The sequence below is a fragment of the Teleopsis dalmanni genome, chromosome 2 (assembly GCF_002237135.1).
Source record: "Teleopsis dalmanni isolate 2A chromosome 2, ASM223713v2, whole genome shotgun sequence".
Classification (NCBI taxonomy): domain Eukaryota; kingdom Metazoa; phylum Arthropoda; class Insecta; order Diptera; family Diopsidae; genus Teleopsis; species Teleopsis dalmanni.
In genome coordinates, this window is record NC_051847.1 from 62,414,217 (window position 1) to 62,442,048 (window position 27,832).

The following is a 27,832-nucleotide window of genomic DNA, read 5'->3' on the forward strand; positions in this document are numbered from 1 at the left end:
ATGTAGAACATATTAATCTTATTTATGAACTTCATTTTTAAACTAAAAAAAAACTAATTAAACTAAAATACATTCTATATTTTTATTTATAATTTTTTCTATAACATTTACTTTAATAATATTGAAGAAAACAATATACTATAGATAATACTTTTAATAAATATGTGGGGTATTTTAAAGACAGCTATCCTGTATTGGTCCTGGGTTGGCAAGTGCATTTCGTCTTTCTTGTATAGCAAACGTTAATTTTCTGAAAGGTCCTAAAGGAAGTCCTAATGACTTCAAATCAGTTTCAGTTAAAAGCATAAGGGTGTCTAAATCAATTTGTTGTTTCTGAAATCTGAAAAAAAAGCAAACTTTATTGATATATGGTATAATCTATACGAAATGTTTATAATTTTTAATATATATTTTTTTAAAAAATTAATTTTCAACGCCCGTTTAAACTATTGTTTTCAATAGATAGATATTTCGAACAGTAGTAAATAACAAGAATAAAATTTTATTATTTATTAATTAATTGAATTGGAGGGTCAATTAGTAAAAAAATAATAAATAATAAAGATTCAATTAGTAAAAAATAAAAAATTATTGTTGTAATTTACTACTATTCGAAATACCACTCTATTTATTTTTATTAAAATCACTTTTTAAATTTTTAGCTCGTTTAAAAATGTTCTCACTTACATGTTGATGTATTCATCTAATCCCCAAACAGCTAAGAACCGCTGTATGGGACTACCAGCAACATCTTGATCATCTTCATCACTGAACGCATCGCCACCATCTGAGTCACTGTCTGATAAATTAAGAAAAGTTCTACCTTTATTACCACGACTTTTACCAGCAGTTGTTACTGATGTGTTTAAAGAAGTATTAGTCGTTGAATTTGATGCCGTATCCGGTGAATAAGAGTTCGTATGCAAATGGCTTAAAGCGGCAGTAACTGAACGTCTAAAAGCAATACTGCCTAACATAGGTCTATCAAAAAGGCCAGCTGGTCTTTGTGCTCCAATTTCTTCACTTAATCCTTCACAACTATAATCATCGAGTAAATCAGGCTGTGAAAATGAACGTGATAGTGTACCATAACCTAGTCTCCCAGTGTCACGTTCAGTATCACTATTGGCAGCTTCAACCTCAAATACATCACTTATTTTACCACGCTTTCCATTATCTTCATTAGAACTAAAAGTTCCAACATACAAAACTTCAGAATCCCTTTGTAGACCGGTTAACGAAGTTATTGTACGTTTACCGTCTGCTTCGATTTCCCCGATCTTAAAACCATTGGCAGCGTCACCATAATTATTGCCAGCTGCTTGACTTTTCAGTTTTTTCTGTACAGTACCAGTGCGACTTACCATAGAGCCACCAGCATTATTATTACTGCTAGTACCCACTAAATCACTAAATTTGGTACTGCCTGGGTTTGTATTGTTAAAGTTATCTTTACCTGATTTATTCAAATTACCCTGACTTGACCAAATTTTTTGTTTCAATGTAGAAAGCATCTTACCGCTCGACTTGTTCGTGATTGAAGCTGGTTTAACATCGACGCATTCATTCTCTTGTTTCTGTTGTCGTTTCATGTATTCGCGCATGCGTTTTTCACAATTTTTCTCCGCCAATTCCTTTAGAGCCTTAGCTTTCTTTCTATAAATATGAGAGTTCGATCCAATTAATTATACAGTTCATGCATGTAAGAATATTGAGTTACCTATCATTTGTCTCGAAATTTGACATGGCAGTATCCAAATACCTTAATATATCATCTCGATTGTTAATAGCCGCAAGATCCTTAGCACTATGTTTATCAATGTCGAGCGCATATATATTCACTCCAAATTTAATCAAAAAATCAACACAGTGCAAGTGTCCTTTAGCAGATGACAAATGTAATGCTGTGTTTCCAAATTGGTCACATTTATCAGGATCCCCCCTATATGTGCAATAAGAAAAATAATATATATATATGTATTAATAAAACAGGTTATAATTATATTCTACTTAAAACAATTTTATTACCCTCTGCCACATAAAAGACGCAAAGCATCCAGACGACCCTCAAAAGCTGACCATAATACTGGTGTCATTGAATCGTCATCCTTCGAATTCGCATCTTTTCGTGTAGCCTCTTTCAAGACATCAAGTAATCCATCTTTAGCAGCTCTTATAATACAAATGTATATATAAGCATAAATGTGATGTAATTCATATTGTTAAAAAATCGAAAATTCCCCTCTTATTATAAAACATAATGGATATCTCATTAGATAGATATAGCAGATAGAGAAAGAAAAAGGATAGACTATGAATAAGGACTAATACCAATTTATTTTAAATAATTTTAATATTCTAAACAATATTTTTACTGCACAGTATATACCGATATAGCTTGATTCACAAAATATCGAGGTTTAAAATTATCAGTATTTATTTATAACTTATAACATTTATTTAGAGTTGTTTTGTTTATGAAACAATAATTAAATATCTTGTATTGGAAGTTTGCATTTAAAAATTAACAACTTTGGAATATGAAATCTCGATCACAGAGATATATTATAACAATATTGACATATGCCATAGTGAAAAAGTAACTCAAAATAAAGTACTTAACTATCACCTGCCCGGTAATGCCCTATTTAACTGTATGATCAGTACTTAATCATACAGTCAAATAGGGCATTGCACTTAACAGACAGTAACAACCTCCCTCCAACGCAGTAACTATAATTTTTGCACTATTAGATGCGGTCCATTGCTGCCGACGTTTTGTGTTAAATAAAAAAAACACAGAAATGTCCGTTAACAACCAAGTCCTGTAAATGTTTAAGAACCCGCGGCTATAATGTTATGCTATAAGTTCAAAGCTGTGAACGACTTTATTTATTTGGGATTCAGCATATACACCATAAATAACATAAGCCTAGGGATTCAACGAGGAATCACTCTTGCCATTAGATGTTACTTTGGAGTAAGTAAACAATTAAGAAATAAAGCTTTAACTTAACAAACATAAATCAGGATGTACAAGTCTCTTTTAATGGCTGTCATTTTGTATGGTGCGAATTTTGCGCAATAACCAACAATGTAAAGAAAATATTAGAAGCATTCGAGGCAAAAATTCTTCGAAAGATCTATTGTTCCTTAAACGTTGCTAACGATTATCAAATTAGATAAAATGATTATCTGCATAAGCTATATCGCAACATTAAAATATTTTAGAGGATAATGGGAAGGATATAATTGAAATCAACCGGGGTCTAGACATAGAAACCATAAATTAGTTTGTGCACTGGGACAAGATAACAAATGGACGACATCATAGAGGTAGAGCTACAGTTTGGGCACACTTTAGGAATGGATGTGTTTATGCGTGACAAGTAACTGTTTAGCACATTGCTATATCATGATCTCAATTGAGCTAGAACAGTTCTTGCTGCACGGGGGAGACGACTTTACGACTTTCTTCCTGGGAGATATTAGTCGGAGGCCTGTTGAGAATCTTGTTGAGAGTCAACCTAGGTCTCGAAGAATACACTGCATCAGTGTGGAGTGCTATAAATTCACGTTTGTATTCGACCTTACTGATGTAAGCTCCATTGCAATTTTGGTCGATATGGTTTATGGATGGATTAAAATACTCTGGTATTCTCATCCATTGCGGTATTTTATTTATCCAATACGATAGAAAACGTTTGTATCTTCGGTAAAAAAAAACCAGGTTAACGACTACAAGCCACTGATCGAGTTGGCTTGAAGAGGTTAAAGAACTTAGCCAATGATAATTCTGGTCTATAATGACCAATTAAGTAAAAAATTAAACTGTTTGGATTTAAAAAAACTTCTTTTGAGGGTTGCAATTACCTCACTCGGCCAATATATCCGTTTCTACTTTATGAACCAAATTTTCTTAACCATAAGAAGTGGTATTATGAGATTAAAATATTGGTCAACTTAGGTAATAAGTAGGCTGTTGTGATTTGTTTTACCTTCTTCAGGGGGTAACAAATTCCTCACTCCACCAATACATCCATTTCGTCTTTATAAACTACATTTTCTTATCACTGTTGCGTTACAGTAAGTTTCTTATGAATATTCATTCATAAGAAGTGGAATTTGTAGATTGAAGTCTCACGCGATGGTTTTTTATGTTTTCAATCTGCGGTCAAAAATCTCAGAAAAGTCAAGAAGGGATAAATTAGTAACCAAATCACAATCAGTACCAGTGGTAACATTTTCAAGCGGTTTTAATTTAGCAGCTAAGTAGCCTATTTTCAGTGCTCTATCGATGCATTTTCTAAATTTCTCTTCTTTTTAAGTTAAAATCGTTCTTAATATTTATTAAGCTAGAATTCGCTATGGAAATATAATGTACTTTATTACTGATAATATTAAGGGACCAGTTTTGCCACCTTAACCTCTTTCCTCTAAAACGAACGAATGAAATTCATTTTTCGGTAATGAATTTACAGGTGCGGGGAGCGTTTCAAACCATAATTATTGAATTGATGTTACAGATAAGATAGACAGGCAAACAGAATGTATATTGAGAAAATATTATTTGAATTCTAATTTAAAAACTTACTTGTGATATCTATCGGCAGACATTTTTTAATATTTTTTTTTCTAAAGTTTATATCACTTCCAAATTTTTATATATTAACTCAAAAGGACTTATTCACTTAACACAGATATACAGACATCAGAAGAATATGTAACGCGTTTTATTATAAAAATTAATTACTTTTAACTTGAATTTGTATTTTTGCTAATTATTTTTCTTTTTTTTCACTTCAATAAGAGAAAATAACTCGATTGGGCAAGAACTGCGATCGTAGACAATTGCACGCATGAAGTGAAAAGTACTTTCGGCTAATATATACAACCACACACACGTACGTTTAGTAATTAGAAATCGAGCCCGTATGTAAGCTCAATAAAAACAAGTTCATTATACTAAATGCTTTAAAATTTGTTTATTTTAAATTCTTTAATTTTTTTATATAACGAATTATTGTTGGTAAACTTTACTTGTAAGTTTGTTTATATTTTCACCGTCACTCATGGAAATTGCCACTTGTTTACCTGCAGAGAAAAATAAGTTAACTGATAATGAACTTCAACAAACTGCGCTCTTTTGGTCAAAAAAGAAACTTAACGTTTGAGCCCAGAGTACAAATGGCTCGAAATAGAGTTACCAATACCTAATCGCACGCTCAAAATTTAAACATGGCAGTAGTGCACATGTACAGTACAATTAAAAATTGGAAGTACCATATTATTTGTACTGTATTTTTGACAGCTAATATTAGTGCGTATGTGTAAGTGTGCACATATGCAGAAAGAAGAAAGAATAAGTACATATTTTTTTATATTTATGCATTTATTGCTGTTTTCCTGCCACACAAAACTTAAATTTATTTCAAGCGAAATTAAGTGAAATTATAACTAAAATTAATCATTCTAATTAAATAAAATAAAAAATTGTTAGAATATTTTACACAACATATGTAATAAGCCAAAATGTGGTACAAAAGAAAATTGATCTCTTGCCGCTGTTGAAATCATCAAAATAAAAAAAAAAAGGAAAATGGAACAAAATTTTTTTTTTCTTTTTAAATTATAAAAAACCATAAATAATATTATTTTTATTATCTTAATTATGTTTGTTATAGGTAAGTAAATTTTTTATAATAAACATTAAAATATTTAATATAACATACGGTAAAATTTTCTCCATATACAGCAGCATGCAAGTAATTCATAACCGCATTGGCACTACCAAAAACAAAAGAAATACATTTTTAATCAATGTTCAAACCCAGAAGTGTGCTTTAGAGTGCCACTCAGGAAACTCAGGCCATTTTTTTAATAATTTAAAAATATCAACAAAAAGCAATACTGCCCTATAAAAAAAGCACATTTACTTATAAAACTTCCCACTATGGGAAACTGCCTAAAATGCTTCCAATCGTCCTCCGAGCAAACAAGTGCTCCTGGAACAATAGGCTCATCCACTGCACCCACTTGCCAAAACACTAGCCTAGAATCTCGATATGGAGGTGTAAGCTCAACTTCACATGAACGCAATATTTACATTGACATCCCTCGAGGTAAATCATTGAAAACTATATATAAAAAGTTTTTATATATTTTATTTTTATAATACTTTTATATATTTGCTTAGAAACAGATGAATTGCTCTCTCCAAGAAGTCCACTGAAAAATGCAAACAATTGTGATAATAAGCGAAGTAGTTTTAAGAAACCTGTAGTTATGTTAAATGGAAACGCCAACGCGATGGGTGATATAAAAACAACAGGTATTTATTTATTTATATATATATAACCAATATCATAGCTAAATTGTGATAAAAACAATTTAATTTATATACATAAATTTATTTAGAATTTATAGATTTATGTATTAAGTAAGATTAATTTAGTATTTAGACAGGTTCATTTTTAATATATATATATATTTTCCGTCGTTCTTATCACTTTAATTTTGTTTTCAATATAGTTTTCTAAAATTAGTCTCATTTCTCTTAAAATGTTCTAATCTTTGTAAGGAAAACGAAATTATACTGAATTTGCAAGGAACACCTTCCTCTTTACGAGAAACACTCTGTTAAGTGGTTCTCTGCATATATCGTGATATGTGTAGTACGCTGTTGTCATTTCTCTGTCAATTGTCCGAAGACCTAATGCAAGTATATTTTTAATATAAACATTGGGTGTAATATTGGCTCTTATGATATTACGGGTTAGCGTTATTTATACGCAGAGCAGAAGGATCCAAAAAATGACCGCAGTGCAGCCAAAAGCTGACAGGCAGCATACAAACAAAGCTGAAAGGCACGATTCTTCCATCCAAGTGAAAGTGATCCAATCTGTTGTTTATAAACTTGGCTATTGGGTTATATTAAAACAATCCAAATATCAAATGATCCAAAGTAACGAATTATCCAATATTAATAATGTACGTCCATAAAGACTTAGAAACCATAAATAGTCATTATTTATGTTTTTTCGCCTAAACATACCTGCTGGTGTTGTCTATATTAAAACGAGTATATATCACTTGATCGTCTGTGTAAACGAGCGGTTTAGTTATGTCAAACTGACCGCTCCTTACTGACCACGACTTATTGTTTTATTTTAACAAAAAAATTCAAACTATTAATTATTATTGATGGGAAAACTACACAATGTTTCTCCAGCACGTTAATATTATTGGAGAATTTATTTGTAGATCTGTTTTTAACAGAACTGAAACCCAAAATATTATAAAAGTGTCAATGACCGACCTATATTTTATACTATATCTCTCTTCAAATTTTTTTCTTTTCAAAAATAAGTCAAATGTTAAATAATATATTCAGTGATTATTATTTCTTACAGTTTACAGTTAATAAAATCTATGGTTATTATTAGTAGTTAGTTTAATAAAATATTTGAAAGAGATCTTTATGTTGAGATCTGTAAGCACTTTGATCCCATTTAAGTAGAAAACAAATCTATCGAACTCATTAAAAGGCTGTGTGAAGTATGTGTGATTAGTATATAATGTTAGAGTTAAGATAAAACTGAATATATATCACTGAATTGAAACTCCTATTAATATGTGAGAAGAAACTATTAAATAGAATAATTGGATCATGTAGTGTAGAATTGCTGTTAGAACTTAAACATATATATTTATAACAGCAATAATAACGTTGGGTCTATTACGAAAGTGTTTGACTTAAACGATCGTAGTCAATACAGTTCTCAGCAAAAAAAAAACGAAAATAAAACAACAGTTCAATTATTTTTGTGATCAATTTGAATAGTGTAGTAGAAAAAATAGGTAGACTTATTTTGTGTATAATTTCTTACTTGTTATTATAATCAGGGACTTTTTTGGAAAAAAAAGAAGGAAAGAGAAGTCTTAATCTTCAAAACAAAAATAAGAATGTAATTCTTAACACAAAAAATGTTGTCCATTTACCATAGTCAGTAACACCCTTGAAGAGAAGCTGAAGATTTAGAAAGACACAATTGTAGATTTATATTTTCAAAGGAACTTAAGCATTATGTGCAGCCTTGTCTACTTGTGAAAAAACAGTCTAATTTGACACGCCCGAGTTCTAAGCCTAGTACTTCCAGTCCAAACAAATTATATACAGACTATAAACTAATTAAATAAAAATTCTAATATTTCCTAACACCACTGATGATGAATACTTGCCAATACTCGAAACAGCGTTGTGTGGTTAGCCAAATTTAAATAAATTAACTAAATTTTTGTACTTGTTTTTTCTTTGCTATTCGAATCCTTCTAACTTTTAAAAATAGCTTCTTTGTATAAGAAGCGTAGCTTTCGCCAAAAATAATTAACTTTAAAAATATATCTTTTTTCTACATACAATATCCATGATTGTCCATTACGATATATAAATTATGACTTTACCTCTCTCAGTATAGTCCTGGAACTTTCAAATGTAAAGCAACTTAAAAACAATCAATAATCAAACCTAACTGAGAAATAATTGTAGGAAAGTACTTTATGCACTTAGAATTGACAAGTGACTATTGAACTCAAAAATAAATATGTTTGTTTTTAATATATGATAATAAAGTTAACAGTAATTTGAAGAATTTTCTCATTGTATTATTATATATTAACAATCACAACAATCATACTTCAATTTTTTTCAACGCAGAGGTCTGTCAATTTTGTGAAATGGATATCAAAAGCTCAAAGTATATAATTTGCGATTGTGTTCTTTACCACTTAGGTGGTATTATTATGCTATAAAATATATGAATAATAAATTCCAATATCCTACAATATTTATAAAACATACAGAATAAAAACTCAAAACTCTGTACAATAGATTTTGTTAGGACGATGTGCATCTTGAGTTTTAATAATAAAAATATCTTGTAACGTTTATTACTTCCTTGGATTATTACCCAAATTATTGTTAGGAAGAGTAATTGTAGTCCTGTTAAAGTTATATACTATACTATGAGAGATTATAGTGAGAGATTATAGTTCAAACGAATAAAAAAGCTATATCGTTATTATAAATAATAATTGATTTATTATATATAAAATAACGCAATATTTATTTAGTAGTATATTATTTATTAAATAATAAATGCTTTAATAAATTTTACTTAAATTTATACGGAACGTAATAAATAAACAACAGTATGTGTCATGCAAACATGACACAGGTTTTTCATGATAATTATTTTCTATATATAGCAATGTATGCTGATATATGATGATTTATTACTAATTTAAAAAAATATTAAATAATGTTATTTTATTTTGTTTTGATTTTAGTAAAAGAATCCCTTGAGGTTTCTGATAATACTCTCAACCAATTATTTGAAAAGTATAAAGATCCCGAAGAAGATATGATATTATCAGAAGGCATTGAACGTCTTTGCCGCGACCTTGACTATTTACCAGATGAGTTTGCAATACTCGTTTTAGCGTGGTGCTTAGATGCTTCCCAAATGTGCCGATTTACGAAAGTAGAATTCATTGAAGGATTGCACAAAATGCGTGCAGACACAATAGAAACCATACATATAAGACTGGAGCAAACAATTGAAATGCTCAAAGTAGATGCTGAAATGTTTAAGCAACTTTATCGATTCACATTTCGGTAAATTACTGTTTTTGGAATATATGTATATAAATAATTCTAATTATATATTTTCTAAAATATTTACAGTTTTGGCTTAGAACCAGATCAGCGTATACTATCTCTTGATATGGCAATATCATTATGGAAACTAGTATTTACAGTATTTACACCAGATCTCCTTAGTAATTGGATACACTTTTTAGAACAGCATCCTAGCATACGTGGCATACCGAAGGATACATGGAATATGTTTTTGAACTTTTCTGAACAATGTGATATATATAATTACGATGATACAGAAGCTTGGCCAAGTTTATTTGATGATTTTGTTGATTACGAGAAATCACGTTTGGAAACTATTAAAGAACAGCAAACAACGCATGATGATGATAACAACAACGATGAACAACAATCGCATCAAAAAATAATTGCTGGCATAGAAACTTCATAGTACTAAAATTGTAAAAATTATAATCAATCTGAATTATGTATAAGTATAAATGCGTATGTATATATATAGATATTTACCTATATATTATATATATAAATATATATAAGCATATATATTTATATATGAAATTGTTTATATAACAATTTTATATATTATATGTATATATAAACATATTTATATACTATATATATACATATATATTATACATATATACTATACTATATCTATACATATATATCACACTATATATATATACATATATTATCAAACGTAGTTCTCCGTATTACTACGAATTCATTGTGAAATCATGCGACGCGTACTTCATGTACTTCATACCATAAAGACGAAATATCAAACCTTTTATTCTATTGTGTACAAAATTATTGTAATTTATTTAATAATTATTTCACATTCGATTTATATCAATTTTTATTATATGATTTATATATTGTATGTTTTTAAGTTATTTCTTTCAATCAATATGTTTAATTAATGATTAATTTTATGTTTTTGTTTAAATTTATTATTTAAATGTTTGATACAATTAAATTTCAAAAAAATTCAAAATTCGTGCAAAATGTAAAAACAGTACGGGTACTGTCTAATTATTAAACTATCATTTTATTTATAACTACAATTTTTCGCTTATAAAATAATTTAAAAAAAAGTTTATAAACATTTAAATATTATAACGCTCAAGTGATTTAGCCGATTGTACATAAAATTATATATACAAACAGAAGAGAACATTTATTTTATTTAATCATTATTGAAATATTAGATTAAAGCATATATTTTTAATTTGAATATCATAAGCATTTCGCATTTGACATTTTAACCTAAATTTATTTTAACTTAATCATTCTTTAATGTAAGTAGTCGATGTGAATTGATTTGTATAATATACATACATATATACAATTCTATTATAATTAAACAAATGCATTTTTTAACATTGTGCTAATAAAAAAATTTACATTTATTTACAAGTGTTTATAATTTGTTAGAATAATTTAAAAAATTATGGTTAGCAACTGCACGTGCTACGTAAATGTAGTTATTAAAACTTTTCTTTTTCTATTTGATATAATTATTTGATGTTGATTGTTTATATGATTATATGAGCTATGTTCACGCATGTTTTAACACCTACTTTTACCAAATATAAAACCAATTCTAAAAGCCTTAAAACAACTTTTAAGAACTGCGTTAGAAAGGTGATAATCCATTAATAAAATAGATAAAGAAATGCTGCATAGAAAACTTCAAAAATGCATCATTTTTCGACTGAAATATATAATATAAATACATCCATATGAAATGTGGAATATATTTTTCTATAATTCTTACTTAGTATTGATCATCAATATATCCATATTTCTTTGTTTAAGAAAACACCAACTAAGCTCAGCTAACAGATGCCATTTTTAGTCGAGCTCTTCTAGTTAAAAAGATACAAAAATATGGCTCTATTATACAAATTTCTTTCCTCGATCTATGTCATACTCTACTTTTCTAAAAACTATGCTTCTATATGCTTCTTCCTTTATGCGAGTGTTTAAAAAAATCAGCAACTAGCTAAGTGATAATACCTAATTCACCTAATTCTTATCTAATTTACCCTACTCGAAATTCTGGTAAATACCAACATTTGCTGCCATTCCGACATAATTTACTATTTCCCTTAATTTACCCAAACTCGCACACGACCTACATATTCAATTAATAAAAACAAAGATTTTATGAAATACTTCCTTAGTGCCTTTGTTTACAGCTCAGCTGTTTGTTTACATTTTATATATAAAAGATATGACACATATATTTCCCTTTAGGGGAAATTTATTTTTAAATGTTGCATTCGACATTTTTCCTCTTAAATCAGCTGATTTATTGATAATAAGCTCATTTTTGTATGGTAAAACATTCTCTTTAGTGGTTATAAAGAGCAAAACCGCCTAAATTAAACAGTGTGAATGTGCTATTAGATTACTATATTATGAAACTTTTGTGGTTTTGACATGAACGAACTAAAAATGGCAATTTATTTGATAATAGTAATTAATTTAAAAACAAATTGTGATTTAAAAATCTACGGTAAGTTGACTAAGGCGTAATATTTTTGATTATAATTCTTTTATTAAAAATTTAGTTCGTACAATAAATTTTTGTCAATATTTTTTAATATTAGAATTGACTTTCAAAAACATGTTATTGTTTTTGTAATATGCCTTTAAATATATTTATAAATATATGTATATATTCAGGTGAAGTAACAAATTTCTATGTCCAACGGAAAAATTCAAAATTCATTGAACAATTTTTTGAGGTCCACCTTTAAAATTTCATACTGGCAGTGCTGCAAAAATTTTTGACATTCTGAAAATCACAAAAATAACAAAACGGATGGAGAACACTTCGGTTGTGAAGAATAGGATAGAGTTTATGGTTTAAAATACAATTAATAATCGCTGATAAAAAATTGATTAAACTTATGTGATAAAGGTTTATATTTTTAATATTAATATACCATGACATTAATTGATTAAGAATTCAAGTGTGAATCATAAGTTGACAGCACTGACGGAAGAAGATTCAGGAAATCAATAAAAAAGAATTTTGCAAAAACAAAAACTATTGCAATTTATTAGATTAATAACTAGAAATGCCCTGTGAAGGTTGTAGTGCACAATTTTCGGTATTTCGCCGTAAACGAAGTTGTATTGACTGCAAGTATGTCCTATTCATGTATATAAGTTTGAAGTTCATTACTAATCATTCATTTGTTTATAGACGTTTTTATTGTAGTAACTGCCTATCAGGTTCCAAGCGTGCATCACCACATGCAATTGGACGATGCAAGCGTTGTACCATATTTGCAAAACGTCCACTATTGAAATCGGACCTACTGACATTAAAACCAAAAGATTTAATTTTTTACTTACAGTCAAAGCACATATCGACAGCAGGATGCGTCGGTAAATATATAAATTGCATACAATATATTTGATATTGTCAATTGTTTGTCTTTCTTTAGAAAAAGATGAATTAGTTAGACTGGTCTTACATCATGTGCAACAAAGTGATGCTACAAACACGGGCAATAATTCTTATAATGCAAGGCCCAGTTCAGAATCTACTCCTTCTTTTGATAACATAAAACAAACGTGCCAAAATTTCTTTAGTAATTTAACTGATAATATAACAGAATCTTTTAGTTCCTTTGATAGTGGTAAAAATTCGAAAACAAACAATAACCCAAATCCTTCTGGTAGTAACGCTCAAACGCACATATTTGACCAACCAAGAGTTTCTACTAGAGAAATACCCACATATGCTAGTTCTCAACAAAATAATACATTTTCAACACCATCACCTCAACATTCAAATACAGAACAAAGTTCTGTAAGAAATCAACGAAACTTGCCTACAGATCCAGTAAGAGAAGAACAGACAACTAGTACATTTTCAAATGCATCCGGAAGCACAGATACAACTACGCAAAGCAGTCAAACAAATAGTACTAGCTCTATTGCATCAAATCCAACTTCTGCAAGCACTGGAAGCGCTCAAAATCATAATAATGTAGTTCAAAGTACTGATCAGCGAAATATACAAGTGCAGATACAATCAGATTGTGAATGTTCTGATGATGATGATAATGATGAGGACGACGACGACGATAATGAGGATGAGGATGGCAATGAAAATGACAATGATGATGACGAATTAGTTACTACATTCAGTGAACGTTTGTCAAATAAAAGTGAAAATTCAACGCAACTACAAAATACAAATTGCACTCAAAAAATAGTAGAAAAATTGAATATTTCGTTACCTGAAGTAGAATATGCACATGGTGTTAAGTTGGAGAATTTATGCGAAGCAGATGATTCTTCACAATCATCCTTTGAAGAATTAGGTGCAATTGGCGGTATTTCAGATGACAGCAAAGCAGCTACTGATACAAATAGTAGTCATTTGGAACAATGGCAAATTTTGGATGGTCAACGTCTAAACACATCAGCAGAAGAACCAACTAGAAGCGATGCTGAAGTGCAAGATTCAAGTACAATTCCTACAGTGCCCATTGACAAATCTCAACAACCAAAAGCACCACAACGAACGAAAAAAGTCGCACGACGCCGATCAGACACATATTTAAATCAACGAACAACCAGTGGTGAAGTTGTGTCATGTCCTAGTAATGAGGATAATGAAAGTAATTTATTTAATTTGCATAATACACGAACTAAATGCAAACGTTGCGGTAAGACAAAATCAAATATTAGACGTCAAATAGCAAAAATGCGTCGGCATCTTGAAAGTGCACAACTGTCTGAAGATGAAATTAAAGACGAACTGAAAAAATTTCTATCCTATCTTGAAGCACGGACAAAGTCTGTAGATTACTCGGATTCTGAGCCTGCTACTTCGCCTGCTAGTACTGGTTTAACAGCAGCTGAAAGAATAGGAGCTCAATTTTTGGAAGATCTATTTGCAATGCCTCATCTGCATGATCACTACGATAATTCTGATTACAATAGTCCTAAAAGATCACGTTTCATTAATTTAGAGGAATATGGTACACTGTAAGTATTCAAACTGTTTAAGTTCTCAATATATCTATTACATTTAAGTCCTTTTAATAATATTAAATAGGTGCAAGTAGTATTGGCTTTAGTTTATTTTATAACATTTTATTTATATTTGATTTTAATTGAAGAGATTAAAAAAAAAATTTTTATTTTTATTTATAACTTTTAATTAGATCGTTGTTTTGAACGAATGGGACCTGCATAGAATTAATAGATTATAAGATGTATACATGCGTTATTATGGTGTATGGAAGGATAAACGTAAGGAGGTTATGTGGGATTAGTTAGGGTAGGTTATTATGACAATACGAGGGAATTTGTGTTGCCACATAACTCTTGGACAGCTTAAAACTATTTTGAACATATAATGAAAATATAATTATTTAATACTTAAATTAAAATAAATATTTCTATCAATTATAAAGTTGTTGCGACAAAAGGCAAAGATTGTTCTTGACCCTTTTAAGAAAACTGTCCACCAGAAGAGAGGTAAACTTCATTTAAATAAGTTAAAAAGGGATATCTATTTAATAGCGATAACTAGTTAATTGGATTGTCTATTCTCCAAGTATATTCTAACAACTAGGATATCCATTCAATAAAGATTTATTTTTAACTTGAAGTCACTACCGTCAGTGATTATTTTACTTAATATGAACTGTCTTATTTAATAGAGAGGTTTCAAAAAGTAGTGCATTACAACAACAAAAATTATTTTTATATTGTTTTAATTAATTAAATTTTTGGCTAACCATACAGCTGTTTCAAGTATTACCAAATACAAAAAACTCCAAGTTTGAACATACAAGTCAAGTTCGGCTTTGAATCAGTTGGCTAATGAACACTGACTCTGAGCTTCAAATTTGACAGGGCACGAGTTTAATTCCTGGTATTTGCAGTCTCAAAAAAAAAAAATTATTTACGAATAATTAAATATAAGAAATAATTGCAAGAGCACTGATGATGGGTATTTCGCAATATTCGAAATAGTTGTATGGTCAGCCAAAACTCAATTAATTAAAATAGTATAATAAAAATTTTTTGTTGTTGTGGTTTATTTCCATTTGAAATCTGTTTAATATAAGTTTTTTATATAAAGTAATTATTGAATAAATTCCAGCTGAAGCACTTTGTCGCCTTTGTTGTATATATAGCCATATTATTTAATTTACAGTTGGAATAAATAAAATGAAACAAATATAATAAATTTTTAACTTATACTGTTGTATTTAATTTGTTATATTTCAGAAAAGACTTAGAATGTCTTTCAGTGAAGCAGCTTAAGGAAGTCCTTATGTTACACCGTGTGGACTACAAGGGTTGCTGTGAAAAACAAGAATTGCTGGAACGTGTAGAACGCTTATGGAAAAATCTCAAATCATCGCCTGGTATATACTTATTATTTTAAAATATTACTTTTTGAATAAAAATTTACTTTTTTCTGTTTTTTAGCGGTTGAAAAATTGCCAACGGATGAATTGTGTAAAATATGCATGGATGCACCAATTGAGTGCGTTATTTTGGAATGTGGTCATATGGCCACATGTACTAATTGTGGCAAAGTTTTAAGTGAATGCCCTATTTGCAGACAATATATAGTACGTGTAGTACGATTCTTTCGTGCTTAAGGTAACATTATTAAATTTTTAAAATTAAAAATTCAAAATTAAATTCCGACTGGATTTCTTTGAGATAATTTCAAATAAGAAACAATAATAATTTATAAAATAGTAATCAGCACGAAATTTAAGTAATTATTTTTTTGTAAAGTGTATATTATAAATAACTTTGTGATTATCTGAACTTAAATAGAGAACAACTAATGACATTAGAATTTGCTGTTTAAATAGCAAAAGTAATCAAGTTAAACTGTATTTTAGATATTGAAAATATTAAAGCATATTTATATAGATTTGTATACTAGTTTCTGTGTACTCAAAAATACTTCAAATGAATTCTTTAAATATATTTTCAAATTTACTTATATGTTTGATAGAATAAACAAAAATATATTAATGTGTACAAATATACAAAAAATAAATAAATATGTAACAACTATATATATACATATATACATTATGTATATGTATACAAATTGATTTGAAGAAAATTTTAACAAATAAATTGATTTAAATATCCATATAATGGAAACAATTTATGTATATTGTTTGGCAATTAACCTTTCTTGCTTACTGTTATAATTAACTGTCATTCCAGTTAAATTATTTATTATATTCAAAGAATTTGTGTAATCTGTTACAATTTAATTACAATATATTAACATTTATTAGATTAATATAGAGATTTATTAAAAATTATATTTAAATATATAACTTTCATTTTAACTTACAATAAATGACGTCAATATATATTTTAAATAACTAAAACGTATCAGGCGTAAAATCACAAGTAATCCTCGTGTTTACATTAAGTCAACAAAGAAGCGACAATAAATGACTTGTCATATTAATGACATATATGATAAGATTCGTGAATCATTTCCATCGGAATTATGTCTTTGTTTTGTCTTTAACTATATGAGCTATTAGATAAGTCTATTGAGATATATAACACTTGTAAATTTTATTAAGTAATATAATTGTGTAACTATCATTATTACTAGTATTATGAATGGATGTGTAAGTTACTATTTAACTTCGGAATCGTATAGTTTTTTTTTAGTTCCTGCAAATATTTCGAAGTTTCTATATCCTAACCGAAGCCGTCACAATTATTAATTTAAAAAAAAAATCAATTAAATTGATTTCGCTTTTTAAAAAAAAACTCAAAAAATAATAAATAAATTTGCCTTTTACAATCTTTATATTATACTTTTAATTTTCTACCTTTCAAGGCCCTTTATGTGGCTATATATTTTCTATGCGTAAACAAAGCGTACATTCTGCTTTTTATTTTAAAAAGCAAAAATAATTATTATTCTTGCATTATTTTTTCCAAGGCAAACATGATATGTTTTGTATACAACTTATTTCTGAAAAGCGAATATAAGCCGCACATTGGTCAAAATAAAACTCGCTTTGGGTATTTGGTGGTTGCTGGTGTAATATAAGGCAAATTTGATTTTTTTTAAAAGTCAACCATTATGAAAAACTTTTTTTCTTAATAGAAATATTTAAGAAAATTTTTTTTTATAGAAACTATTTCGTAATGGAAAGTATTTCCTTAATAGAAAGTATTTTGTTAATAGAAATTATTTCTTATTAGAAAATATTTTTTTTAATAGGAGCTATATTCTTAATAGAAATTATTTTCTTAATAGCAACTATTTTCTTAATAGAAACTATATTTTTAATAGAAAGTATTTTCTTAATAGAAATTATTTTCTTAATAGAAACTATTTTTTTAATAGAAAGTATTTTCTTAATAGAAACTATTTTTTAATAGAAAAATTTTTGACTATTTGCAAATACCCATTATCAGGTCTTTTGGAAATATTTCTTATGTGTTATTATTTATTATATATATTATGTATTATTATATATTATATACCTTGTTGAAACGGCACCCAGTCAAATTATATTAAGGCAAATTTACAATTTATTGTTTGAATTCTATTTTAAAAGGCAAATATATTTAAATCATGCATTATATGAAGAATGAATATTGTTATAATGATAACTATGTACTTATGCACAATTTTCTATAATGCAAGACATACAACTTTTCTCTGTTATTATATCATCGATCTGATTCAGTTAGTCCACATGATTGTTGTGGATTGTGGATTTAATGTGTTGTGAATATCTTTTAACAGATTGACCAGCTATATTACTTTCAGACTTTTGCATAACAATTTCCGTATGAAAGTAAAACTGTCATATGTATTAATTATAGGCATAAGAGTGTCCATCGTCGAAGAGGGCGTTTTTGCTTTTGTGTGGTATAATTTAACAAGGCAATATTTTAGAATTTAATTTGTAAGTAGGCTTATGGCTCCGTTGTAAAATATGCATTAGTAGCAGTAGTTCAATACGCTTGACATATGATTTTTTGTAATTTTAATGTTGGGAGTGCATTTATTTAATTTATCCTGAGAAGATTTCTCTGTATATTCAAATAAGATGTTTCTTGCAGTATATTTCAGTAAGTTTTTCTATAACGAGTTTGCAGTCACTTAACATTTTTTCATCATATCATTGCAATCTAATAACGAATTAAATCATCATATTATTATAACTTTTAGTCGTAAATGCATACAGGTATACCATGGTGGCACTTGTGTATGATTTCAGGGTATAAATTCAAGATATTACCCTGGAGCCTAAGAAAGGTTTTTAATTAGATCTTTATAATTAGGCCATGTTATTTATCCACTTAACTGGTCTGAGTTGCTATCATGTTTAATTTATCCAAATTTTGTTTATAAATAAATTAAATTGAGTTCACATTTTAAGATTTGTAATATTTAACCGTTATTGTAGTAACATTAAACCATCGGTAACCGAGGTAAAGTTTTATTCAAAGGTAGTTGCCACGTCGTTTGTAGTGGATAGATATGAGATTTTTTCACGGAACTAATTTTTATAATTTTAGTTTGTATCTTTTCATAATTTTGAATTTAATATAGACAGGACTAGGGTGCTCCTGCCGTCCATATGTCCATACAGAATTAGAATAGTATACAAACTAAATTCGTTTTTATTGTCTTTGAAAATAAAGTACACATCATAAATTGCATGAGGTAGGTAGTTTCTACTTTCTTTGTTAGTAAATCACGTAACAAATAATGTAAGTAACTGTGTTAAGGCATATAAAATCTGTATTAATCCAGAAGTTTAAGTAAAATTTAAAACTATATAAAATCGGTACACATAATTTACAAATTTGAAAATTTATTTTGAAATTAGTTTTGGCTAGTGTCTATAGTAGTGATTGCTGTTATTTATACTAAATAAGAGTATATGAAGAAAAAACTATAGAAATTCTTCTATTTTTCTATTTTAATAGTTAATAGTTGTAGGTCCAAATAATCATTGTTTATAACAAACCAAACTATTTAATGAAAGAATTATTTGTTAGGATTTCAGTAACAAATCACGATCAATGCTCAAGTTTACCATAAATGCACTTCTATAAATTTGTTATATTCCACACAGTGCATATAGGCATATTAATAGTATCCATCTACAATCCGTTCCTTTTTCATTATTTCTCTCCTCTATCAACAATCATGACCCATTCACATCCTAACCCATATATTTGACTTGCGAAACATTTCATATTATCTGCTTTTAGGTCCCTACAGTCTACAACAACATATTAATAATCTTCTTTATTTCTTAAATGGATATCATCTTTTAATATATAAAGACAAAATTCTTATTTAATTACAGTCTTTTTTATTCAATTTCTTTCGAAACGTACGATAGGCTTACACATAAATTGAGAGTTTTAAAATAATTTTTTATAAAATGACTAGAATCAACATGATTCATTTAAAATGAACAAATGATTAATTATTTGCGATTGATAACTCTTAAATCGAGTGGTGCATCTATATCCATATTCATATGATGATTACTTTCTCTCTGCATCGCAGGGTAAGAGCTGTGATATGCAACTTCAATGTTACGGCAGCGATTATCTGTAATCCAATATGGTATGCTATTCGGATGAGCATCATCATAATAGGAATCATATTGTGATGCTTTTAAATGGCATATATCTTCCTCTGCAATACCCATATAATAATTCGTTGTAGGTGAATTACATAGATATGTTGAAGCTTGTGTTTCGTATTTATGAAGATAATGGTGGGTTATTGGTGAACTAGTATTTGTAGGCTCAGAATGAATAGTTTGTATAGCTGGTGGAGATGGATTACTTTGTGTACGAAAACTGGAATTATCATCAATTATTTGTAAAGCATGTTTAAATGTTTTAACATGTTTGCGTAAAGATGATGGATCGGTGTAACGTTTCTGGCAGCCAGGTACTTTACACATGTAAGGCTAAAAAAGAAATTGAAAATATAGGAAAATTAGTCTATATATTATGTACAGTTAAAATATATATTGAAAATTGTTTTATTTATTATTTAATAAATGTTATACACTTAAAAGTTCTTAAGATCATGAGCGATGTTAAAGTTTCGGCAAAATAAAAATACACTCGATGCCCTAAATATATTTTATTCTATCTACATTAAACTGGAAAAACTTATGTATTTATATTTACCTTTTCCATAGAATGAGTACGCGTGTGTTTAAATCTATCTGATGAGTTGGAATATGCTTTTTGGCAACCCTCAAAAGTGCATATATACGGTTTTTCACCCGAATGAGATCGTATGTGTATTTTAAGGTTTTCAGCTCTTGAAAATTTTTTCTCACAAAGATGGCACTGATGAGGTTTCTCTTTTGTATGCGTTCTGACATGTACTAACATTTTATAGCGCGCATTAAAGCCCCGATCTGTACGCAAACAACCTGACCATCGACAATAGTACAGGCCGTCATTAAGTGAAGCGACTGCATGCTCTTGTGTGACATGTGCAGCGAGTAGTTCCAAACTCTCAAAGATTCTGAAATTATAAAATTATATTGTTATTATTCATAGATTGTTTACATATATTAACTTAAAAAAAATTTGTTTAAAATAAAAGTGATCTACATAATGTTTTTAAGTGTTTAGTAGCTTAAAGGTTTTTAATTTTCTTATTTTATACAAACATTTTATTTTAATAGTTTAAAAATGGATTTTAATTATATTTAAAATATTTATATATTCTACTAATATTGTCCCAAAAATTATATTAAGTATTAAAACTCATATAAATTTTGGGCTCGTTATGATAACATGAATATATACATATATTTTTATAATTTGGTCAATTGGTCAATACTTATTTATATTATTTGTGTAGATAAACGTTAGTAAAAATAAACTTATTAAATGTATAAAAATAATAAATTTTACTTTCATACCTCACATGTTTTCTGATTCAGCACTTATTTCTCTTCCTATTCTGCACTTTATAACCATTTATGATAAGAATAATTATTATTGATAGTCTTAAACTATTGTGTGTTAGATGTACTTACGTGAATCATAATATATAATTTTAGCAAGTTTATTTAAGTTTCTATAACGTTGATTTCCAGTTAACAACAAAATGGATTAAAATATTATTTTTTTAATATTATTTTAAAAATAAATATTAAACCTTCCCCCAAAAAATTAACTTTAATAGTACTAAATTGAGATCAAGCTAAATAATAGGTGTTTTTGGAAAACGATAAACTCATATTTCTATAAAATTTTTACTTTGTTAAAATATTTTTTAGTTAGAAGCTATCTCTAAAGAATTTCAGTCATTGAAGCGATTGATACAAAGTTAGGATATAGTGACCTATTAAGTAATTACTTACTACGTATAATCCTATCTAACGTATGGCCAAATTCAGTCTCTACTCTCATGCTAAGTGTCTGCGTAAACATAACTTCAGTTGTTGCTGAAGAGGGTCGGAAAACGAGTATGTCCCTAATGTGTGGTCAAATTCAATCTCTACTCTTATGCTAAGAGACTGTCTGTAAAGGAATTCAGTCATTTATATAAAGGGTAGGACAAAACTTTTAACAATATTTGAGAAGAAAAAGAATTTAATAAATTAAATTAATTTAAACTTAGTTTATACTGGCATATTCAAAGAAGCAAAGAGTCCTTCTATAAAGAATTTTGGACCAGACATCAGTTCTCGACATTAGTGAATTTCAACCTCTACTCTTATACTAAGAGGTGGTCTATAAAGAGCTTCAGTATTTGATAAATTGAGTCAGATAAGTTTTGACAATATTTGTCTAAAAAAAAATTTTAATAAACAAAATTGATATAAGATTAGGGTATAGTGACGTACTAAGCAGTAACTTATAACCTATAAACCCGTCTATACCTAAACGGTGGTCAAATTAAAGCACTCATAGCATTGTCTACTTGTTTAAATATTTCAAATATTCTTAAAAATTTTAGCTCAATTGATCTCCAGCTCCATCCGATTCAGGCGTTAAGGTTCTTGAGACATTGTACGGGTCAGTTAATATCTACCCAAAAATAAATTAAATAATCAGTAACATAAATGCTAAAATTAGCAAGAGTCCAATTTTAGCAATTCATGGTTGTTGATGGTGTTGAACTTTCATACTGAACCTAATGCCCTTTGAAATTTAAATTTAACAAGTTAACAATATTTGGTTATCGCTAAACAACAATAAGTGTACGTGTAGGCCTTCTATGGGTGGTGCGGAAATTATATAATATAAATAATGATTATAAATAAAAAAAATACCAGTCATTGTTTTCATTGAACGTTACCCTTTGTACATGCAATGAAAACACACAAAAATGCTTTATCTTTAATACTATCTATTATATATGAATTATAATGATATGATTTATTATAATCATAATATAAATAATACAGTGATATTTAACAAAACAAAATATTTATTAAAATATATAAAATAATATAACGAAGTTTATATATATTATATTGTAATTTGATTGCATCATAATATATATAATTTTTTATTATCTTTTAAATGAAAACTTTTAGGTATATTTAGATGGTATTAATAAAATTATAATATTGTTAAAAAATACATGATTAAATTAAACAAAAATCATATTTTAATTATTTTTATTTATATCACAAAAAATTCATAATAAAAAAATATTATGTCCTTATATTATATTGTTCTTATTATAAATTATGAAAATGAAAAAAATTATATAAAAATATGTATTTCATTATATTATTTTTTTATTAAAATTGATTTTAATCGGACTTTTTGATATAAAACAAATTAAATATATAATAAAAATAATTTTTAAAATTTATAACAAATTACAAATATTTCATTTGTAGATCACAGTACATCTCTGATTTCTATATAAACTATAAATTGATTTTAACGTTCGATTTGACGAAAGAACAAAGTTTTTAATATAAATATATTGTTTTCAATAGAGATATATTTTAATAGTATTAAATTATAATAATTAATTTTTATTGTTTTAATAATTAATTGAATTTTCGCTAACTATATATAAAATATATAAATTTTATTTCTTCAGGCATAACAAAAAGTTAGTTAAATATTATAAAAGAGACAGTTCGGAAAAAGTTCAAAGGTTGAAAAGAGAGAACTTACGATCAAAAAGAAAAGCATACGAACTCAAAATATATCAAGAAAGAGAAACATTCAATGAAAACAAAACATACGGTGAACTAGAAAAAGTTAAAAGAGAGGAAAAATTTTATAAAGAATAAGCATACTTTGACAAAAAATTATACAAAAAAGGAGATACCATATGAAGAAAGAGCAAAAAGTACTGATTCGTAAAAAGAGACTGATTCGTACGAAAAAAGAGAAAACATGAAGAGACAAAATGGACTAAAAAGAGAGATGAAGAGCAAAAATGTGAATAGAGAAGGAGAAATAGTATGAAGGATATATTTTTTGTATATATTTTTAACGTTTTATTATATTATTTACTTTATTGTTATTAAAAGGCATAAGTTAGAAAGAAACAAAGTATTATTTAGGTTGGGGTTAAAATCGGTCATTATCTCTTTTAAAAGAGAAATTTATGTTAAATGATGCTGATTGGTTAGATTTGCCGCATAACTTATATGGTAAAGATCGGAACTAGAAATGGCATATTTAACAACTTTTATGTAGAAGTAAAAACACAAGACAAAAAATATTAATTTCACCAATCAAATGCAAAGATAGAAATTTAAAATGGAGAATAGAATACTAAAATGGAGTTTAATTTCATTTTAAAATAGAAATTTAAAATAGAGAATATAGTGTTAAAATGGAGCTTAATTTAATTTAATGGTAGAAATTTAAAATGGAGGATGAAATGTGGAAATGGAACTTAATTAAATTTGATCGAAACCTAAAATGGAGAAGAGAATGATGAAATGGAGTTTCTGATACATTTTGTGCTATATTATAATATTTCAGTATATAGTTTTTTTACTACTCATATTTGATTTTGTGTAATACCGAACGAATATATATGGTAGGTAAATTTAATTTTGGGGAAATTATCAGTCATAATTTAATCAATGATTTCTTAAAATTATATATTTTACAACAAGAATCCATTCAATCTATCATTCATCATTTTTCTCTTATACTATATCGGTGATATAGAAATGATAAAATTTGGATGTTATAGGGGTTCAGTATTTACTTTTGAAAAAATTTCTAATAGTTTTTCAAAAAACATTATTAGAAAATTATACGAACAGTTTTGACTACACACAAATTTATTTGATATCTAATAATATTACTCATACTTCTTCTTGAATAAAAATGGAATAGTTCGTTCCAGCAAAATATTGTAGGAAAAGAGGTAAACGGTAAGGACCTCTTACCTCAAAATATAAAATTCAGTACACTCAGTATATACTTATTACATTATATTCCTTAGTATATAATAAAAAAAATATTATTACATAAGTTTTTATAAATTATTGGAAGTTATTTCTCAAAATCAAATAACAATTATTAAAGTAATTATATTATTTAATGAATATGACGTACAATTTTGAAGTGCCTTATTAGATTGAATTCATATTTAATGCAGAGTAAAACTCTCATACTTCATACATATATATATATATATATATCAAAATATTAGCTAATACTGCTAAAAATTGTTAAAACAGCAGCGAAAATAAACAAAAGTGCTAGTTAACAGCAATAAAAACGTGCAATATAAGGCAAAGAAATGCGCCAATATGCTTTTTAAAAGAAACCCTATTTCAGTGGTAACTATTTATGCAAAGGAAAACTATTTAAGAGGAACTATTTATGATGTAATCGAAAAATAGACTTCAGAAGAAAAAGAATTAATGTAAGAAGTATATAACATTTTTGTAAAAGTTGCTTTAAGGTATTGAGGTTTTTATGACTGTGAAGGTTCTCGTATAAGTCCATATATTGCTATAATTACGACTGAAGGTTTTTTCGCATAAAAATTTCTTTGATATTCTATATTTAAGCAATTAATGATAATATAGTCTCCTATTATGCACTTTACTCTTTTTTTGAATTAAAGAGTTGTCTTAAGAGATTAAGTGGTGCTAAAGAGATATTTTGTTTAAATAAAAAATAACATAAATAAAAATAATATAAATAAAAATAATTATATAAATAAATATAGTAAAAATAAAATAAATAATATTGAAAACAATAAAAATAATAATAAGAATGATAATAGCAACAATTATAATTATATCAATTTGTGATTTACATCAAATTATATTGCTATATTATAAGAACCCTGTAGATGACTATGGATTATAGTTGAAATATTGGTTCAAATTTAATTTTTTAAAAAATAAAATATTTTTTTAAAAACTGTACTAGTTAACTTATTAACCGATTTAAATACAAAAGTATTATTAAAATATTTTTGGTCATTAAAACAATAAATTAATATATAAATAAATATCATAATAAAAAAATAATATATATATATATAACGTAATAATAATATACATATATGACGTAAAAGTCACGTCTGCATAAATTATGCATATTTATAAATTTATAAGTATGTAAATAAATTTATATAAGCGTATATATGTTCAACACGCGTATATGCAATATTTAATTTTTTTTTATTGGCTCAACATTAATAAACAATTTATTAAGCATAACTCAAATATAATAAAATAATGTCTCTCACATTATGCATATTTATAAATAAATTAGTGTGTAAATAAATATGTATATAAATATATATACTTATGTTAAACGCTTATATATGCAATATCTACATTTTTTTAAATAAACTTTTTAATAAACAATTTGAAAAGCATAACTCAAGTATAATAAAAAAATATATCTCTCACTGCCTTTTAATGGCTTATCATCTATGCGTTTCTATTTTATTTTTACAAAATAATATATAGTATTGAATAGGCTTACCTTTTACAGTGTAGCCAATTACAAACGAATTCATTATTCGATATATCTTGTTCGGTACTTTGTTCAGTATCCTCATTTGTGTCCATCGGGTTGGTATCCTTTACATGTCCGACCTTCATAATAACAGATTGAGTCCGTTGTTGTGTTGCTTCTTGTGGATGCGGTGAGAGTTTAACGGTTTTTGGTGGGGTATGTGGTGGTGTTGGAAATCTAATGTTATGCTGCATTTGGAAAGCTTCCTCCGTTTTTGTAAATATCGAATCAATCAAAGTTTGTTGGCTCAAAATATGCGGCGGAGAAGGATACATAAAGTATCTATTAGCCTCATAAGCACTAGTAGTAAAATACGAATTTTGAACTTCCATTTTTAATAGTCTTTTATTTATTTATTTATTTATTTAAATTATAATTTTTAATTGTCTTTTTTCTTTCTTTTGTATTTTATACAAATTATATAGATTTAAAATTGAATTAATTTGTTCAATATGAGAAAAGATAGTACGACGCGAACTTGTTCATGATTTCTCGACGACTGATTGTAAAACTTGTAGACGCTAGTGTAATATTGGCGAAAAAAAGTAGTGATAACGTTGCCTTATCAAATCCACTTTATCCGCAGACAGACCAAGGGTATCGCTGTGTAGAGAGAACTACCTTGCTGGGGTTGCCGATAATAGAATATATTTTAGAAATGAATTAATATAAAAAAATTACTCTTTTTGTTGCTTTTTTGGAACACTTTTACTCGTAACTATAAATTTTACTTAATATTCCAGTTTATTTTGCTTATCGCATGTTATCGTTTCGCTAATGAGGGAAATCACTACTGGAGGTAGTCACGACGAGTCATTTAACAGCAGATATTTGAGTTGGCCACAAGGGCGCAAGGTGTAGAGAGTGTATGCGAAAAAGATAAGAAACACGTTTCTAAACCTCTAAACCGCTAAACTGCTGTCTGCGTACTTTGTACTTTACCAATATTGCAGAACTCGTTTATGTGACAAAAATTGGTGTGTCAAAGTCAAAATTCATCTTGAAATATCTAATTAACATGCCATAATCACAATTTACGCATGGCTCTGTGCTTCGGTTCACGCAGAGAGGAGTGCAAAACTTTGTTAGTTTTCTGCAGTCGATCTACTGTAGACTTACTCGCAC

The 27,832-nt window shown here is 27.6% G+C and overlaps 4 protein-coding genes across 6 annotated transcripts; 2 read left to right on the plus strand and 2 right to left on the minus strand.

Annotated features, from left to right (window-relative positions):
- Nucleotides 1-152: 152 nt before the first annotated feature.
- LOC119679621 (Usher syndrome type-1G protein homolog) lies at nucleotides 153-5,131 on the minus strand. The gene is made up of 5 exons (XM_038092080.1): nucleotides 4,595-5,131; nucleotides 2,029-2,172; nucleotides 1,721-1,942; nucleotides 688-1,656; nucleotides 153-340 (listed from the first exon to the last, which is right to left on the minus strand). The coding sequence occupies exons 1-5, from the start codon at nucleotides 4,615-4,617 to the stop codon at nucleotides 175-177; spliced, it is 1,524 nt and encodes a 507-aa protein (XP_037948008.1). The 5' UTR covers nucleotides 4,618-5,131; the 3' UTR covers nucleotides 153-174.
- Nucleotides 5,132-5,640: 509 nt separating this feature from the next.
- On the plus strand, nucleotides 5,641-10,177 carry LOC119679624 (DCN1-like protein 3). Of its 2 annotated transcripts, none has more exons than XM_038092083.1 (5): nucleotides 5,641-5,684; nucleotides 5,756-6,122; nucleotides 6,197-6,331; nucleotides 9,349-9,676; nucleotides 9,746-10,177. In XM_038092083.1, the coding sequence occupies exons 2-5, from the start codon at nucleotides 5,954-5,956 to the stop codon at nucleotides 10,107-10,109; spliced, it is 996 nt and encodes a 331-aa protein (XP_037948011.1). In that variant the 5' UTR covers nucleotides 5,641-5,684; nucleotides 5,756-5,953; the 3' UTR covers nucleotides 10,110-10,177. The 2 variants fall into 2 exon arrangements, with proteins under 2 accessions (XP_037948011.1, XP_037948012.1); XM_038092084.1 differs by having other exon boundaries at nucleotides 6,203-6,331.
- A 2,172-nt stretch (nucleotides 10,178-12,349) lies between these two features.
- Nucleotides 12,350-24,346, plus strand: LOC119679619 (suppressor of Mek1). 2 transcript variants are annotated; one of them, XM_038092076.1, is made up of 6 exons: nucleotides 12,350-12,839; nucleotides 12,900-13,084; nucleotides 13,144-14,698; nucleotides 15,953-16,092; nucleotides 16,157-16,333; nucleotides 23,799-24,346. In XM_038092076.1, the coding sequence occupies exons 1-5, from the start codon at nucleotides 12,772-12,774 to the stop codon at nucleotides 16,330-16,332; spliced, it is 2,124 nt and encodes a 707-aa protein (XP_037948004.1). In that variant the 5' UTR covers nucleotides 12,350-12,771; the 3' UTR covers nucleotide 16,333; nucleotides 23,799-24,346. The 2 variants fall into 2 exon arrangements, with proteins under 2 accessions (XP_037948004.1, XP_037948005.1); XM_038092077.1 differs by lacking the exon at nucleotides 23,799-24,346 and having other exon boundaries at nucleotides 16,157-16,526.
- Nucleotides 20,066-27,115, minus strand: LOC119679622 (zinc finger protein GLIS2 homolog). Its single transcript, XM_038092081.1, has 3 exons — nucleotides 26,675-27,115; nucleotides 20,903-21,248; nucleotides 20,066-20,676 (listed from the first exon to the last, which is right to left on the minus strand). The coding sequence occupies exons 1-3, from the start codon at nucleotides 27,037-27,039 to the stop codon at nucleotides 20,182-20,184; spliced, it is 1,206 nt and encodes a 401-aa protein (XP_037948009.1). The 5' UTR covers nucleotides 27,040-27,115; the 3' UTR covers nucleotides 20,066-20,181.
- Between the last annotated feature and the right edge of the window lie 717 nt (nucleotides 27,116-27,832).

Coding starts and splice junctions, on each gene's coding strand:
- LOC119679624 (XM_038092083.1), top strand. CDS start 5,954: ATGGGAAACTGCCTAAAATGCTTCCAATCGTCCTCCGAGCAAACAAGT. Junction 6,123..6,196: donor TTACATTGACATCCCTCGAG/GTAAATCATTGA, acceptor ATATTTGCTTAG/AAACAGATGAATTGCTCTCT. Junction 6,332..9,348: donor GGGTGATATAAAAACAACAG/GTATTTATTTAT, acceptor TTTTGATTTTAG/TAAAAGAATCCCTTGAGGTT.
- LOC119679622 (XM_038092081.1), bottom strand. CDS start 27,039: ATGGAAGTTCAAAATTCGTATTTTACTACTAGTGCTTATGAGGCTAAT. Junction 21,249..26,674: donor AATTGGCTACACTGTAAAAG/GTAAGCCTATTC, acceptor TTATAATTTCAG/AATCTTTGAGAGTTTGGAAC. Junction 20,677..20,902: donor GTACTCATTCTATGGAAAAG/GTAAATATAAAT, acceptor TTTCTTTTTTAG/CCTTACATGTGTAAAGTACC.
- LOC119679619 (XM_038092076.1), top strand. CDS start 12,772: ATGCCCTGTGAAGGTTGTAGTGCACAATTTTCGGTATTTCGCCGTAAA. Junction 12,840..12,899: donor CGAAGTTGTATTGACTGCAA/GTATGTCCTATT, acceptor ATTTGTTTATAG/ACGTTTTTATTGTAGTAACT. Junction 16,093..16,156: donor AAATCTCAAATCATCGCCTG/GTATATACTTAT, acceptor TCTGTTTTTTAG/CGGTTGAAAAATTGCCAACG.
- LOC119679621 (XM_038092080.1), bottom strand. CDS start 4,617: ATGTCTGCCGATAGATATCACAA. Junction 1,657..1,720: donor AATTTCGAGACAAATGATAG/GTAACTCAATAT, acceptor TCATATTTATAG/AAAGAAAGCTAAGGCTCTAA. Junction 341..687: donor TTAGATGAATACATCAACAT/GTAAGTGAGAAC, acceptor CTTTTTTTTCAG/ATTTCAGAAACAACAAATTG.